Genomic DNA, 16049 nt, shown 5'->3' with positions numbered 1-16049 from the left:
CAATGTTAAGGCTCATCCTCACGTACACACGTAGCGATTCGGGTCGTGGGAAGGATTTCAAGTGCTACCAAGTGTAGGCGGGCTCGTCGTAATGCGGCAACGCTCTACTTAAGCACACAACATAGCATAGCGGGGAAGCGGTTTAACCAACTTTTCTTACGTGCAATGAGGTAGTTGTGGTGAGCGCGTTAGCGGCCTCACCCAACGCACTAAGTATTCTGGTTAAGCGTCGTCAAGGGAGCGGTAATCCGGCTCCTCGTGCGCACTTACCAAGTAGGAAGTAGATTTCACACTGATTTATATTTAATCGTATTAAATATATATACCTGATTTGCCAACCAAAGTGTCATCTCTATAGATAACACTTAATATGTATTGCGAGCATATCTTTCTAGATACCTCGCGTAACGGATGACGCTAGGCGTCATCCCTCCTAATGTGAATGCATCCATGGGCATCACATACATAAGGGTTCGATTACAAATGTGAGCCACACCTGAGCGCGGGGTCTAATTACTTTAATTAAGTTACTGACCATCCCCAATAAGTACACCATGTGTACTTATTGGGGACTGTGTACATTAGGGCAATTTTAGCCTGTTAGAAAAACTGAATTGATCTTGCCACACGTGTTGAAAGATAAGACGCACGAGGGTGGTGCATTTGTGACAACGAGCGTTGGATCATCATCAGAATGCTCTCATCAGGATCTATAAACAACTAATTGTACATTATAAAAGCAATATAGGCAAGTACATTTCATAACAATCTTATCTCATGAGAAAGAGCTAGTGAGAACGTTCTGAATCAATAGTAGGTCCCGTGTTCGTGGTGACGTTCGCTAGGCTCAAGTTACAAGCTCGGGAAGTGGTATGTCTCAGCAGGATTTTTGCCCACGATGATTATAAACAAGATAGGGCAATGGTACTGATGCACGAGATGGGGCATTGCATGCGACTGCAAGCAAGCAAACACCTACAAACAATGACATAAAATATTGAGCTTTTGAATTACTAAGTGGTCTAACACTTAGCTCCTGCAAGGGACTGATGGAGCGATATATCAGCATGCACCAAAACATATGCTCTTTAATTTTCTGACAAAATTCGTGTTTTTCGGTGTCATAATGCGATGAGTTTTTATTTCGAGATTTATGGACTATTGGGCCAAATTTTGTGACATCCGGTAAATAAGTCGCAATCGAAGAGGAAACAAATTTTTTGAGGAGCGTCTGACCAAATCAAGTTTAGTGATCTAATTAATCCAAAATCTTTCAGCATATGCTGCGTGTAGCAGTCAATTTCGAAATCTGTAAGTTGTGGCCAAATACTGCAAGCTTTCAGATTGCTGAGGCGTGACATACATTGCACGGTATTGTCCAGCATACAGAGCTATTATACACGTAGGACATTATATCTTGAAAGCTATGGATGCCAAACGCTCAGATGCCTCGAAGTCAGAAATATAGCAGATTTCTTTTCTATTTCTCTGCAGATCCTGTCGTTAGAGGAATATCTAGTGCACCTGGCTCTTGCTGTTGAAGATAATTTTGACCACCGCATATGCCAATTAAACATTTTGGTATTTATGGCATCCCTACCTTGACGATCACCTAAGCTATAGCCACTCCACTCCAGCTGTTCTTTACTCGGATAATATTATTCAAAGAAGTCCAACATACTTTAGAGCGGCAGATGGAATTTCATAACGGTACTACAATCACGAATGTCAAATAGATTACGACGCCTCGCGACACAACAGTCTTCCTCCTTGCTCCTAACTTTCTTGTCGCATTTTAGAAGGAAGATATCTGAAATCAACCCTCTGATAATATCACTCACATCAACTTTATCTTCTGGAAATTCTTACAGATCATATGGATTACTCAGTGGCTTCACCACTGTCCGACGGATACATACAAAGTCGAAGTAATTTTAAACATGCGGAGGAACTCCCATTGACAAATCACCAGAATCCTCACGTAGCATATAAAGCGAATACAGGCGCTGTGCTACCCACGCTGCCTCAAGCCGTCATCGAACAACACCGACATCAAACGACTTCATTCCACTTATTGCAGATTCATACTATTTCTATTAAAGTCCTGACACGCTTCCTCATCTTCGTATTGTTTTGAATATCATGCTGGCTCCAATTTCGATCGGCAAGTCACCGTCTGCTTTGGTGCCCATCACTTGCAAATCAAGACCAGACGCCTGCAGTGCTGGCAAATGATCTAATATATCCACTTCTTATCAGTTTATCTTTCGCCGTCACAAGTAGACATCCAGGTAGTTTGGAGGCCTCATGCCCGCGTCTCGATTCTCCCGACAAGTGTTGACGCTTTGTGTATCTCTGTGGCTCCTTGCTGCCATCTCCGCCAGTTCGAGTGTTCACAATGACGCTACTAGCCGTCAACTTGGCAGCGAGCACGACAAGAACAAAGCCGTGCCGTTCTACTCGTGGTCCAACACGATCGAGACACTCAAGAACGGACTCTCATTCGTTATGGTGCTCGTGGCCGCGCACCCTCTTGGCCTCTTATTCCCCAAGCTCTTTCGACTTCCACTCATTACGGGGTACCTCGTCATTGGCATCATGGCCGGTCCTTTCGTTACCGGTTTAATTAGTCAAGAAATCATCACCATGTTAGCCGGTTACGTCAGTGCTCTTGCGCTCTCTTTTATTTCGTTTCAAGCTGGTCAAGAAATTTATCTACCCGACCTACGTCCGCATTTGAAAGCAATTATGACTCTACTGATTGTATTGTATATTACAAGCATGACAATCCTATCCGGAGCGATACTGCTTACGGAGGAAGCATTTTTCTATCAAGGTCTAAGCGTTAACTGTCAAGTGGGCATTGCGCTTATGTTTGGGTCGATCTCTGTCCTTGGATCTCCTGCTACGGTTATGGCAATTAAGATTGAACTCAATAGCGTCGGTCCATTCACGAGTCTCATGCTTGGAGCGACCATGACTGCCGAGTTTATCGTGCTCGTGTCGTTCTCTATCTCTCGGATTGGCAGCAGTATCTATTGTGCCGAATTGGATGTCTCGGTATTGAATTTGCTATTTACGATGAGTATTGTCCTCGCCAACGTGCTTGTCGGGATCGTGCTTGCTGGGGTCACACTGTTAATCTTCAAGATTCCAGGAGGAGGAGCGGTTCATTCCACGGAGAACCACGAAATCGAAGAAGGACTGGCTAGAAATACGCATCTCCACCCAATGATGTCCCACATGATGTCGGTGACGCGAGATATCTCGGCTCTCCCCCACGAATCGTATAACCAAGAAGAAGACACGCCAACTTCGTGGTGGACCCCAAACAAAGCACTCGCACTTAAAGGTCTCATTTGGTTATCCATGGGGTACATTTTCTATCTAAGTGCGAGTCTTATTGCGGAGACTACAGCTGCTCTTTACAGCTTATCGTGGGAAGTAAAATTCGAGCCATTGCTCGTGCTTATGGTCGCGTCGTGCATTGCAGGCCATAATACGGGCATTCGTCATGACATGCACGTTATTCTCGACACGGCAGCACCGTACATGTTTTTGCCGTTTTTTGTCATGACGGGTGCTGCATTAAAACTTGATGAGGTCGTGGATGCGATTCCATTGATGAGTGTGTACGTCGGGTTACGTTATGTTGCCATTTTTATTGCGTGTTACATTAGTGGCCGCTTTCTACTCAAATTGAAGCCGCAACAATACAATAATTTGTGGCTCACATTAACGCCACAGGCTGGTGTAGCCTTGGGTTTGGCGTCAGAAGTCCAGGCCATGAGTGACGAACCGTGGGCAGCCGAGTTTGCTGCAACAATCTTGGCAGCTGTCGTGGTGAACCAAATTGTTGGACCCGTGTTATGTGCGATTGGCTTAAGTCGAGCGGGGGAGACGCTGAAAGACCGTACGACAGAGGAAGAAATACACCGTTCGGATGGCCATAGTAACCACAAGAGTATCCATAGCCGACCTAGTCCAATTCGTGGCAACAGTGCTAGCATCTTTTACGATGGGGCTTCAAGTACGTTTAGCGTCGTCGAGCCATCGCAGCGGATGCTTAAGCATAAAGACGCCCATTTGCCCTTTTACAAGGTCAAATCAGCGGTTGTAATTGGTGATGACGAAGTTGCTTTAGAAGTAGCATTTAATCTGTCTCTCTATGGAGCAAAAGTGAATGTACCACTTTTAGACAAAGAACGGGCACTCAAGTGGCAAAAAATGAATCGAGCCATTTTAACTCGCACAAACCATGGCGATTTAATTTCGTACGAAAACACACTCCAAGACCGCGATGCGGCCAAAGCCATGTCGTCAGCTGATGTGATTATTCTCACGGGTGATGTCGATCGGACTCGTGAGAATGTAAAGTTGCTCAAGTCATTGCTTGGCGAAAATCATCCTCGAGTCATTGCACTGGTGCCAGACAGTAGTTTTAGCAAAGAAATGCGCGACTTAAATGTGCTGGCGATTCAGCCATCGATAGCGCTGGCTAACATCGCCACGCGGATGGCGTTACTGGACAAAACACTGGCCGAGGCGTTGTCAAACGAGCTAAGTACAACAAGTGACTTTAGCACGGCGTCGTATTTCTTGCAACCGGATCAGCACAATCCTGTCGAAAGTTTGCACTTGGAAGGTCGCGCGATTCGACTTGGCCGGAGTGTGGTGAACCATCACTCTGTCGACTACGATCGGCTTGCAGAGGTTTTGGCCGCAGAACATTTGCCAATGCCACCCCCGCCATCGCGTGTATCTATGTTTGGCACATCAAGTGCCGAATTTGACCCTTTCGACAGTTACCGAAAGCGCCGTCCCGCATTATTTGGGAAACACCATGATTACGAGAAGACCACGACGGCCTTGTATCCATGCACACCTGGAATTAACCATTCTCCATCACCACGCAGCAATGAATTTAATGTGCTGAATACGCCGCTTTCGCCAATGCCGGATCCAGATCCGGATAGTGCAAGTAAAAAGACATAGGAGAATCGGTTCCTTTTGTGACATGATAATTGATTTGTATGTGGTTTTGTTTTTCAACCATCTTTCCTGATGCAATTACAGGATACCACGGTATCTTATAAATACTCGTACTTGTATTCATCAACTTCAAGCTGTGATCTGAATGTACGACAGTGGCCGTGTGTGGACTTTAAGACAAGCTACGTGTGATCTACTTGACCGCTTCAGCACTATGAAGTGAATGGTACATCGAAACAAACGCTAAGTAGTAAATATGGTCCCGTGACACCCCCCAGACCCTGCCTATTCGAATTTCTTTCAAGTAATGATGGCTTTTCTGCTCCCTCCCCAATCTTCTGCAGGTGCAAACTAGCTGAACTATTCTTAAGTAGCACACGACCGAGATCAGGCCGTCCTGTATTCAATACGGTACAGTACCAGTCTCGGATTAGTAATACTTTTTAATCAGGGAAATGTGTCGCACGTGCAACTATAGCAGGCCTGCTTATGCAGTGAAGAGGTCATCGGTCGTGTGTCGCAGACGTGGAAAGACCCGCGAAGCTGGCGCGAATGGAGAAAGGAGATCGCTCAGACTGTGCTTTTGTATAAGACTCCGGCCTGAATGGCGACACTCCGCAGTGTTGGCTCGCTCCGTAGCTTTGGGTCTTTACGAAGCATTGGATCCATGCACACCATCTCGGAGGGCTACGCGACACTAGTGACACCCGTGTCCGAGTCTGCGGGCGGTAGCACGTCGTTAGACGAGGCCGAAGCGGACGTCGCTGTGCTCGTTGATGAAGAAACATTGAGCGACGGAGCAGTTAGCGAAAGCTCGGCTCGACTTGCGTCCGAGAAAGCAGCAAGGCGTTACCAAATGAATCACTACCTTCTCGTCGCCATGAGCGTCATCATTGGCGCATACGTTGGTGTCGGCATTCGTGTCTTGCTAATTGAATTTGCCCACGTCATGTACGACAGCCAAACGGCATTGTTACAGCTCTTGGGGGTGGAGTATTTCTTGCCCAATGTCTGTGGCTGCTTTATTATGGGGTTTGTTACTCGATTAAAACCGGTATTACGAGGCCAATACGACATCTTGCTAACGGGAGTAATTACGGGCTTTTGCGGCTCTTGCACGACGTTTGCGAGCTGGGACCTCGGCGCAGCGCTCTTATTCGTCGATGGCCGATGGCTCGATGCAATCTTAATGCTAAGTGTCCACGTCGCCAGTGCTATCTCGAGCCTTCGCTTTGGCGTTCATGTGGCAGAGGGAGTGGTACACTACTTGACGTTGCAAGAGTATCCATTTCAGAAACCCCCAGTGGACCTACTTCAGCTAAATTTAGGACTTGAGAGACACATGAACCACTTTCGAGGGATTAATATGCATACGTTTGGACCGCTCGTGACGCGACGAGTGCAGGCTACAAGCGAGTCGCTGGCAGTTGCACGGGATTCGTGTAACGAATTGATGGCGGAAATTACGCAAGTAGAGGCCGAGAAGCATCCAATTGAGCACCATGGCTTGATTTGGATTGCCACAGTGCTATCACTAACATCTTCGTGCTGGGCACTCGCGTTCTGTGGATTTGATAATTATACGAGTTCGAGACTCGTGGCGGTGTGTTTCGGACCATTTGGCGCGTTAATACGCTGGTGTTTATCGTTGCAGAATCGGAAACCTATGTACACGCGTTTTCCGCTTTTTACATTTCTGCCAAACGTCGTGGCGTCGTGTTTAAGCTGCATGATGGCAATTATTGGGAGCATTGTCCTGCAAGACAGTGATGCTGCGTATCGTGCATTCATTATGTGGGGTCAAGGCGGCGTGATGGTCGGATTTTTGGGGTCTCTCTCGACAGTCTCGACGTGGGTCTATGAATTGGATGACCTCTCGTCGAAGCGGTTCTATTGGGCCTACCGCTACGGTGTCGTTAGCGTCGTTGTCTCGCAGCTCGCGAGTGTGTTTATACTTGGCCTGTACGTAACGTACGGCAGCCATCCGCTTCGTATTTAATGCTGCAAGCCATGAAATGGATTGTAAAGTGAAGATTGAAAATACTATTTTTTTTTTGTCAAGATGCAATTATTAAAATTGCTTGGATGGTTTTATGTGTTTACATCAAACAGTGACCGCATGATGGCATCCGTGTCCTCTTGAAGCTGGGACGATTCTTGGTACTCAAGGAATTCTGCTACCATTGACTTAGGGTTTGTATCTCGAATTGCTTGTAAGGCAAGTTCGCCTCCTGCACCATATGATTAGGATCCTTACGAGAACACATCGAGGGGAGACACATACCTGCAATGATTGCATCGTGAACATTTGGAGTTTGTCGAGGACGTTCTAGCATCGACTCATTCACAGCAATGACTTCCACTATTAATTTATTAGGTACATTGTAAGCAGCACTCGGAATATGTTAAAACACACGCTTGCACAGACCTCCAAAACTTCGGAGCGTCTCGGAACACTTGGCCGCGTCTTCCTCCGATAGCAATTGACAGCTTCAATTCATAGTAATACTTCTCGCTTCAGCCATAACTTTAATAACAACAATAAGCCTTTCGTACGTAAAGTTATCTTTCCCGTTGCTTGAATACACACGCATCAATTTCTTGCCCATGACGCACTTTCGCGGCTGCTCGAATCTGCAATGATAAAATCTACCAACTCGCGGATACACGAGCTGCGCACTCTGCGAGTTGACATCAAGCGTAAGCTGCCCGTGTCGCTTCGAGCGCTTAAGTTTAACTCTGCTCCCAGTGGTGTCCTTAACCACGAGCAGAGCGCGGAAAACGTTGATGCCCGACATTGTCGAATGCGCACTTCAACTTGTCCATGGCAATTTTAAACGAAAATACAAAAGCAAATTAAAAAAATATATTTACTGATTATGGCTCGTGCAATGCGGTGGGCATCACTGCTGTCGCTGCTTGGTGTGGATTTAGTCTGCGGAGTCGAATTGATATGGGAAGACTTCTATGAGTCGGCCATGTATCACACTGGCCTGGGTTGTACGTAACACATGGAAAAATTTGGCGCGGTTGGAGCTGAGCGCATTCAATGTTCGCAGATCAGTGCTCGTTCGTGGACAAGCCATCTCAAATGGTTCGCCAGCATCTACAGATTCATTTGAAAGGACAAGAGCGAGCTACACAGGCCGTAGTGGGTGCGATTGAAGCGTGGGAATTCTCGTGCGTTGGCTAATAGGCCAGAACTTGAAACTTTCTTGACCTTCTCTGGTGTTTCCTCTTAGACGTACTTCTACGAACGATCGTGCACCTCTAGTATTGGCTATCACAGGACCAACCGGTACGGGCAAGACAGAAATGGCCAATTTGATTGCCGAAGCAGTATTTAAACGCAAGAAGAAGCTTTTTCCAAATAGCGAGAAACGCGTGCCTACAGGGCTACTTTTTTTGCGGTAACTAATTGTACTGCGTGATTTAAACTTTGATGGAGCATATGTGTCGGCTTAATGATGGTGCTGTTGCTATTGAACGTCACGACAGTGGGGAAGACTTTAGTGACAATTTTACGAATCCTATTACCGAGTACCACACGCAGATTAAAACGAGGTACGAACTTGACACGAGATACTGTTGAAAAACGATCGATGTCATTGTTTTTCAAACGAACTTTTAGACTAGCGGAGCACTTGCACTACTGTTCTGGTAATGCTGTGGTGGTGATCGATGAAGTACAAAAAGTGATTCCTCACACCCTTGACGGTACGTCTTCTATTCTCGACACACACTTTAAGTGGCTAAATTGGGGACCAATGCTAATGTAGTTCTCATGGAGGCTGTGAGTGAAAGATCGCAGCTATCGTACTACAAGCATGGTGTGACGAAAAATATCGATACGGCTAATGTACGTGGCTTTGAATCAGTGAATTTAATTATATAGTTGCGTTATTGCAACTGTATGCACCAAACCAAATTAGGTAATTTTTGTGCTTGTATCGGATATTGGCGTCACGGAAATGGAGCAAGTCATGATTCAATATGAAACACGTGACGAGATGCCAACATATCAGCTTGAGCGGGTCGTTAAGTCAGCTTTAGATGACCAATGGAAGCGATTGGACTTTGGCAAGATGATTGATCAGGTAAGCGTAACTAAAGGTGTAGAAGGAAGTGGTGTATGGAATTAATACGGAGCTCTTAGGTCATTCCATTCCTTCCTTTCGAGCACCAACATATTGTTGAGATCATTGCGCTCAAGCTACGACAGCTTGATCAGAACTATCGTGGCAAGTATTGGCATCGACTATGGATCGAAGTACGTTTGTAGACAAGCGGATGAGAATGCTTTATCGTGAAATGCGTGGTGGTTCTTTCTTGTCAGAACAATATTGCAGACTATATGTCTCGACTTGACTCGGTGCATTACAAAGTACGCTCAGCCATTGTCAATGGCAAAATCAAGTCGAGTAAGGTGTTTGCCAAGTACGGAGCTCGTGACGTCGAGACAGGTCCAATTCAATTGCTCAAGTCCAAGTTGCTTCGCTACCTTCGCCCGTTTGATCCGGACGCTGAGATCCGAGTAACACAAGATGTCGACACGAAAGAGATTTCGATAGTCTCATGTGGACTAGAAATCGCGAGTAAGAAAGTGAAGAAGCGCCGTCAAGTGCCAGTCGAGGACAAATTCGTGCACGTTGGGTGTGTCACTAAATGGTCCGGTCGATTTGAATAATTGGGTATCTCGGTCACAAAAACCGGTTTCTTAGTATCGTACATTGGTTTTATGAATATATAAATCTTTATTATTTTCATCCAGTAAGATTTCTGTATCTTGCTCGCTCATAAAGGGAGACTTGATTTTTCACGCTTTAAAGCAAGAATGAGCGGGCTGGAGTCGTCCGAGATCTGGGGCGCTGATGAGGAGCTGGACCCTGAGATCCTCCTTATGTCAAATGACGAATTGCGACAGCGTATTCGTCTTCTTGATAATGATATTCGTATTATGCGGAGCGATATCCAGCGTATTAATCACGAAAGCAATTCCCAGCGCGAACGCATTAAGGAGAACAATGAAAAAGTCAAGCTGAATAAACAATTGCCATACCTCGTGGCCAATGTCGTTGAGATCTTAGAGCTTGAGGATGATGACGATGAGCAGGATGGTGCCGCGACGGACGTGGATGCTGCACGCAAGGGCAAGAGCGCTGTCATCAAGACAAGCACGAGGCAAACGATCTTTCTACCCATTCCTGGTCTTGTGGATTCGACGACATTGATTCCAAATGACTTGGTAGGCGTGAATAAAGACAGTTATTTAATTCTCGAGAAGCTTCCGTGTGAATACGATTCCCGTGTCAAAGCTATGGAAGTCGACGAGAAGCCAACTGAGGAGTACAGTGACATTGGTGGACTGGATAAACAGATCCAGGAGCTTGTTGAAGCTGTTGTGCTACCGATGACTCATAAGGAGAAATTTGATGCCATTGGAATCATGCCACCCAAAGGCGTGCTACTTCATGGTCCTCCTGGCACGGGCAAAACGTTGTTAGCAAGAGCGTGTGCCAAGCAAACAGACGCCATCTTTTTAAAATTAGCAGCTCCTCAGCTTGTGCAAATGTTCATTGGTGATGGTGCGAAATTAGTGCGAGACGCGTTTGAATTGGCCAAAGAAAAGTGTCAAGATCAACAGCGAGGTGGCGCCATTATCTTTATTGATGAGGTATTGGGGTTGAAAAAATAAGGAGATTATAACGTGGTTGCTGACTTTTGTTTTGGGTCTTGTAGCTGGATGCCATTGGTACAAAACGATTTGGAGGAGAGCAATCAGGAGACCGAGAAGTCCAGCGTACGATGCTGGAGTTGCTAAATCAGCTCGATGGCTTTACGAGTAATACAAAGATCAAGGTGATTGCGGCGACGAATCGTCCTGATGTGCTCGATCCTGCACTTCTTCGTTCGGGACGTTTGGATCGCAAGGTTTGTTTTTGTGTTTGACTTGATGATTGAAGGAGACGAGCGTGACAAAGTATAACTGTTGTACCAGATTGAGTTACCCCACCCGACAGAAGAAGCTCGCGCTCGTATTTTGCAAATTCATTCGCGAAAGATGAATGTTGATATTGAAGGTAGAAGATCAATTTCTAGTGAATTAGATGGAAAGAATTGCCTCATTGCTTTTTAATTTTTGTATTTACAGATACGAATTTTGATGAGCTTGCGCGTTCCACGGACGACTTTAATGGGGCACAGCTGAAAGCGGTGCGTTGTATTGGATTAAGACTGGGAAAATTGATGACTTCATTGTTGTCTCGTGGTGATGTGCAGGTATGTGTTGAAGCTGGTATGCTTGCGTTGCGTCGTGAGAGCAATGTTATAAAGCACGAGGATTTCATGGAGGGAATTGCGGTAGTGTCGGCCAAGAAAAAAACTACTCTGCAGTATTACGCTTAGAAATGCTCAACTTTAATAAACTAGGGTGTAGCTTTCTAGAAAAGAGTATTTTTTAATTTATAGTGGAAGCAGAAATAGGAAGAATTACCATACATAGTAATGTTGTGGCAGTAATGTGACGATTCTGTTTCTTGGTTGATTTGAGTTTTCAAACTAACCAATCGCTGCTAGATGCGCGAAGGGGTTGTGAGCAATGAATCACTCTCTCATAGTTTTGAAGTTAATATTTAGAGTCAGGACTCTAAAGAGTAATAATACGAAGCACAATTTCATTTTTTCCTTTAATCTAAAAGCATCTTAGTTTTTTTAGTTGTGAAACGATCGCTCACCAACGTGGGATCTTTCTTTGCACGTCGTGTACGTGGGCCATTCGGCTCATGATCCCGTCACCCGCGGAAGTACTTTACGAAACTCGACATCGACGATTTGCTGGCCCAGCTATCTATAAGGAAGACGGACACAGCTGACACGTGCCGCGCGGATCTCCTAGAGTCGATCCGCCGGATCAGCCGCATTTGTTGCCGCTCCGATAAATATCTGGACACAGTACAGCGCTCGACTCGCGCAAGAACATCATGGCTCACTTGCTCAGCTTCGAGAGCACTGTGAACCTGAAGCCAATGTTGAGGTATATCAATTGAGGATAACCACTTACGAATAATAGAAAAAGCCGCAGCAATTAAGATCAGCTCTAAAATTTCCGAGACACGACTTCCTAGTGAATTGCTTCCAACGCGACCAATTAATTTCGAGTTGTACGTGAAGCCTTATGCGGTGCCGAGCTCCCGTGCTCCCTTCCGACTTTTGAAGGTTTAGCAGGTATTCGTTTAAGAAAACACCATTGAGGTATCAAACCTAACTTTTTTGGGGGCACTTTAGGTGCAAGTGGATGCTCCATCATCAAAAGGTGTCTCCAGAGATGACGCGTTTATTTTCGTTCTATCTGTATCATACATCATGTATAAGGACATTCAAATGTCGTGGCTGACGCATTATCGCGTCCGCTCGTGTCTGGAGAGAAGGTAAACGAGCCCGCTGTACCCACACACCATGGTTCCGATATGCTGCACGTGTACAGATACAGATGACTGTAATATACATTTCAAACCTTTTGAAAGGGCGGATGGCTTAGAGCCGTCCGATATGAGTCGCTCAGGAGCTAATCCACAACGCCAATAATATCACGTTTTACGCGTACATCTCAGCAAAGCACTGCGAAAAGCGATTCAGCAAGTGTTTCGCGAAGACATTTTTTCAAACATAGCTGAGATAAACAACCAGTCGAATAAAGTCTGGGGGTCTGCTAGGCGGATAAGTACGTGCGGCACTACAGAGGGCGTACCGGGCGAGGCCGAGAACGAGGCTCATTCCAGTCAGTTCTCTATCTTCGAGGAGATGCGGCCCTCTCAAGACATAGCACAGACAGTGAACGGGTTCTCGAAAGATACGTGTGGATGGTGGTCATGAGAAGGGCACGACTCGTGAGCAGGGTGAAGTGAAACGTCCAGTTCGGAGAACGCAGCCAAACCACAACCGCTAGGGCGGGGGACTTGTGTGCGAGTCTCGTGCAAGACATAGAAGATGCACCAGGCTCGGCGTTGCGTGAGGTTTGAGAAATCACGGTGATATAATTCTTTGTGGAGGTCAACATTTCCATTTAAGCCAAGCGGGAGGGACTGGCACCGCAGAAGGCTATATATCCCAGACTTAAACAAGCGGAAAGAGTTTGCTTACGGTATTCTTTGAATAAGCTTGTGTCAACGTGGAGTATTACGAATGAATTGGTCAAGAGTACTCGTTGGCAAAATGCAAAGTAAATATATTTAAGGACTTAGTTTGCAAACCTATTGCTACCTCTAAGCCAATCATTACACCTAGCCAATCAGCTCTCTCGGAACCTTCTAGAAGCTTCTGATGTCATCGACTGACGTCATTCCAACGTAACCGCATGACGTCATTACCGATATCTACCGGTTTAAACCGGTATCCACTGTTAATCCTTTTGCTGCTCGAGACGTCTCCTTTCCAGCGTCCTTGACAACAATAATATATAGCAGTAAGAACAGAATGCGACTACTATCAGCTAGGATATTCTACGTACGACGTGGTTGATCACATTTATCAGAGAACGTATAATCAGCAAGCTGCGTTGGCAAATTTCTCATACTAAATTTAAGGGCGACGAATATTCATAGAGATTTACAGTCAAGCACAGGTATATCAGATTCCGCATCCGGGATCTGTTTCGACAATTCCTGTTAAATCTAGAAGCGTACAAACGACAACCGTACAGCCGTCTAAAAGCGATTCGTAAACAAGTGAGACGGTCTAGGGTCAAAATCATTTAAGAAAAGGGACCACGGATAAATGGCTGATCATCCAGGGTCTGGCGAAAGAAAATATAGTCAGCAGAGCTGCCTCTTTTCCTAATTACTATTTACTTCACACCAATTGCAACGCCAGCTCAGTACGATTCAAGCTCAAGTAGAAGAGAATTGAGGTTCTGAAACGGCGGCAAAAGTGCATTGCCAGCCAGCTGGCAACGGACGCAGGCTAAAGAAATACATTTTGTTGGCCACCGAGAGCACCAAGGCTAACCGGCGGGACCTTTATGACCTAATGCGAAACGTTAAGACGATTCGTTACAAAAAGTATCCAGGTCAATTCATCTCTTCTTTTTCGACCAGACAACAGCAAAAAAAATCTTAATTTAAGTCACTGTCGTCCAAGAGAGCAGTCTACAGATTAAAAGGTGAAGATGTGCCATAGGCCGGGTGGCATTGATGAGACAAAGTGTTTCTAATAGTTCCAGGTCTCCCAGCCATATGGACTAAGTGACCACATAGCTCGATGGGAAAACTTTCAACATGAAACAGCAAACACAGCCTCATTAAACGTGAGCTTCAGGATTTGGATGCGTGCACACCGGATACAAGAACGACCAATGTCTGGAGCTGACATTCAAGGGAAGCCGGGTGACCTCGACTTCTAAGGAAATTTGCCCGTATGGACTGGTCGGGCACGTATATCATTCTTATGCATCCAGCGTTCAGTCGATAGCATTAATGCTTAGTGTTAAAATATAGGTCATACCATGACGGGATGGAGCTACACGACCGAGCAATTGGACGAAAGAGGATGTCTAATTACAACATATCAGGGATTGCTACGCTGGACGATGTCGCTAACTTTTTGCCAACATGGACGAAATATGGGCAGCAGCATCCCCTAGGCGTCAAATTAATCATGAAACAGCTTAGGATTTAAAACGTTCAATTCGGCCTCAGCCAACAGCTGACTATAGAACCGAAGCATATTTGTTAGATGTCCCAGAGGGATATAAGCTGTTGAGCTCTATACTAACACCCGCCCTCGGCAGTTTGGTAGTGGAACGCAAAGAAGTACCACCAAAGCCGAAAGCGAAACCGGAAAGGATTACAATACCGTTAACGGGGGGGGGGTCCCGACGTGCTGCACGTAAGAAACCGATAGTAATGATTAATGTGGAGGTGTATGACGTACTCTCAGATGAGAAGACCAAGGTCGATGAGATGCTAAATTGGATCTACAGGGTCTGTATCATATTCAGACGGACGCAAGTACTGATAGTTTATCAACGGAGCAAGCTAAGAATTTACTGACACCGACGGCCAACAAGCAAGAGCACTTGCGCATTTTACAATTTATCCTCCGCCAATTCCAGCCACGCCCCATTAGTTGCAACAAACGGATAGAAATTGCTCAAACTCACCTCACCACCACTGCCAGATGGTCCTATCTTTGTAGCTGCAACAATAGCAACACATTACACACAGCGACATGGAGCAATGGCAACCTCCTCCATTACAAGATTATTACCATATAAGAGTGGATCATATCATGCCAAGTAATTACGCGTACTTCACCGACAACCCGCAAACCCAAGCCAGCAAACAGCCCTTCGGGACACTTCGGTCGCAACATAGCACTTCGGTCACAATAGAGCAAAACAAGGGCTATTTGAAAATTACACAACGCTTTAGTGCTCAAGAAAAGAGATGAAACAGGAACTAGCCCTAGCTTGATTCGACTACACGCTGCTAAAGGATTTATCTTGGCAGAACATGCGGCAATCCTATAGAATGACTTGGCCAGAGGCCACGCAGGCCAATTTCCAACGATCCAGAGCAGTACAAATTAATGACGAATCGGCAGCTACGAATGGGCGGGGAAGGCAAGACAAACTGTTGGCGGGCACAACGTAAATGCGGCCACGCTCTACTTAGACATACACCCTAGCCCAGCGAGGAAGCGGTTTAACCAGCTTCTCATGCGTGCAGTGAGGTAGTTGCGGTGGGCGCGTTAGCGACCTCACCCAACGCACTAAGTACTCTGGTTAAGTGTCGTCACGGGAGCGATAATCCGGCTCCTCGTGCGCACTTAGCAAGTAGGAAGTAGATTTTAGACTGATTTATATTTAATCGTATAAAATATAACACCCATTTTTACCAACCAAAATGTCATCTCTATAGATAACACTAAATATGTATTGCGAGCGTATCTTTTTCTAGATACTTCGCGTAACGGATGACGCTAGGCGTCATCTCTCCTAATGTGAATGCACCCATCTGCATCACATACACAAGGGTTGGTAAAAAAAGTGCACCACACCC

At 45.7% G+C, this 16049-nt stretch overlaps 4 protein-coding genes across 4 annotated transcripts in view; 3 read left to right on the top strand and 1 right to left on the bottom strand.

The window, feature by feature from the left end:
* Positions 1–2307: 2307 nt before the first annotated feature.
* On the top strand, positions 2308–4995 carry CCR75_001997 (uncharacterized protein; the record flags this gene model as incomplete). Its single annotated transcript, XM_067960098.1, has 1 exon — positions 2308–4995. One exon carries the CDS (start codon positions 2308–2310, stop codon positions 4993–4995), a length of 2688 nt encoding a protein of 895 aa, XP_067823952.1.
* Positions 4996–5443: 448 nt separating this feature from the next.
* Positions 5444–7790, bottom strand: CCR75_001995 (uncharacterized protein; the record flags this gene model as incomplete). Its single annotated transcript, XM_067960096.1, is given in 4 exon segments — positions 5444–7223; positions 7277–7354; positions 7374–7507; positions 7549–7790. The coding sequence occupies 4 exon segments, from the start codon at positions 7788–7790 to the stop codon at positions 7084–7086; spliced, it is 594 nt and encodes a 197-aa protein (XP_067823954.1). The 3' UTR covers positions 5444–7083.
* On the top strand, positions 5597–7135 carry CCR75_001996 (uncharacterized protein; the record flags this gene model as incomplete). The annotated part of the gene is made up of 3 exons (XM_067960097.1): positions 5597–6595; positions 6647–6937; positions 7055–7135. The coding sequence occupies 3 exons, from the start codon at positions 5597–5599 to the stop codon at positions 7133–7135; spliced, it is 1371 nt and encodes a 456-aa protein (XP_067823951.1).
* An 81-nt stretch (positions 7791–7871) lies between the features above and the next one.
* The window catches only part of CCR75_001994 (uncharacterized protein), a gene marked incomplete at its 5' end in the record, with an annotated part of 12135 nt that continues 3957 nt past the window's right edge, over positions 7872–16049 (top strand). Inside the window, 14 exons of the mRNA XM_067960095.1 lie at positions 7872–7992; positions 8052–8172; positions 8235–8402; positions 8491–8556; positions 8624–8709; positions 8772–8851; positions 8925–9089; positions 9149–9262; positions 9329–9665; positions 9768–10666; positions 10732–10923; positions 10991–11072; positions 11144–11205; positions 11272–11352. Coding sequence (XP_067823953.1) covers positions 7872–7992; positions 8052–8172; positions 8235–8402; positions 8491–8556; positions 8624–8709; positions 8772–8851; positions 8925–9089; positions 9149–9262; positions 9329–9665; positions 9768–10666; positions 10732–10923; positions 10991–11072; positions 11144–11205; positions 11272–11352 — 2574 coding nt within the window. The remainder of the gene's footprint in view (positions 7993–8051; positions 8173–8234; positions 8403–8490; positions 8557–8623; positions 8710–8771; positions 8852–8924; positions 9090–9148; positions 9263–9328; positions 9666–9767; positions 10667–10731; positions 10924–10990; positions 11073–11143; positions 11206–11271; positions 11353–16049) is intronic.

This window comes from Bremia lactucae, linkage group LG11, assembly GCF_004359215.1.
Source record: "Bremia lactucae strain SF5 linkage group LG11, whole genome shotgun sequence".
Classification (NCBI taxonomy): domain Eukaryota; phylum Oomycota; class Peronosporomycetes; order Peronosporales; family Peronosporaceae; genus Bremia; species Bremia lactucae.
Note: the sequence above shows the minus strand (reverse complement) of the source record. Positions and strands in the feature narration are given on the sequence as shown.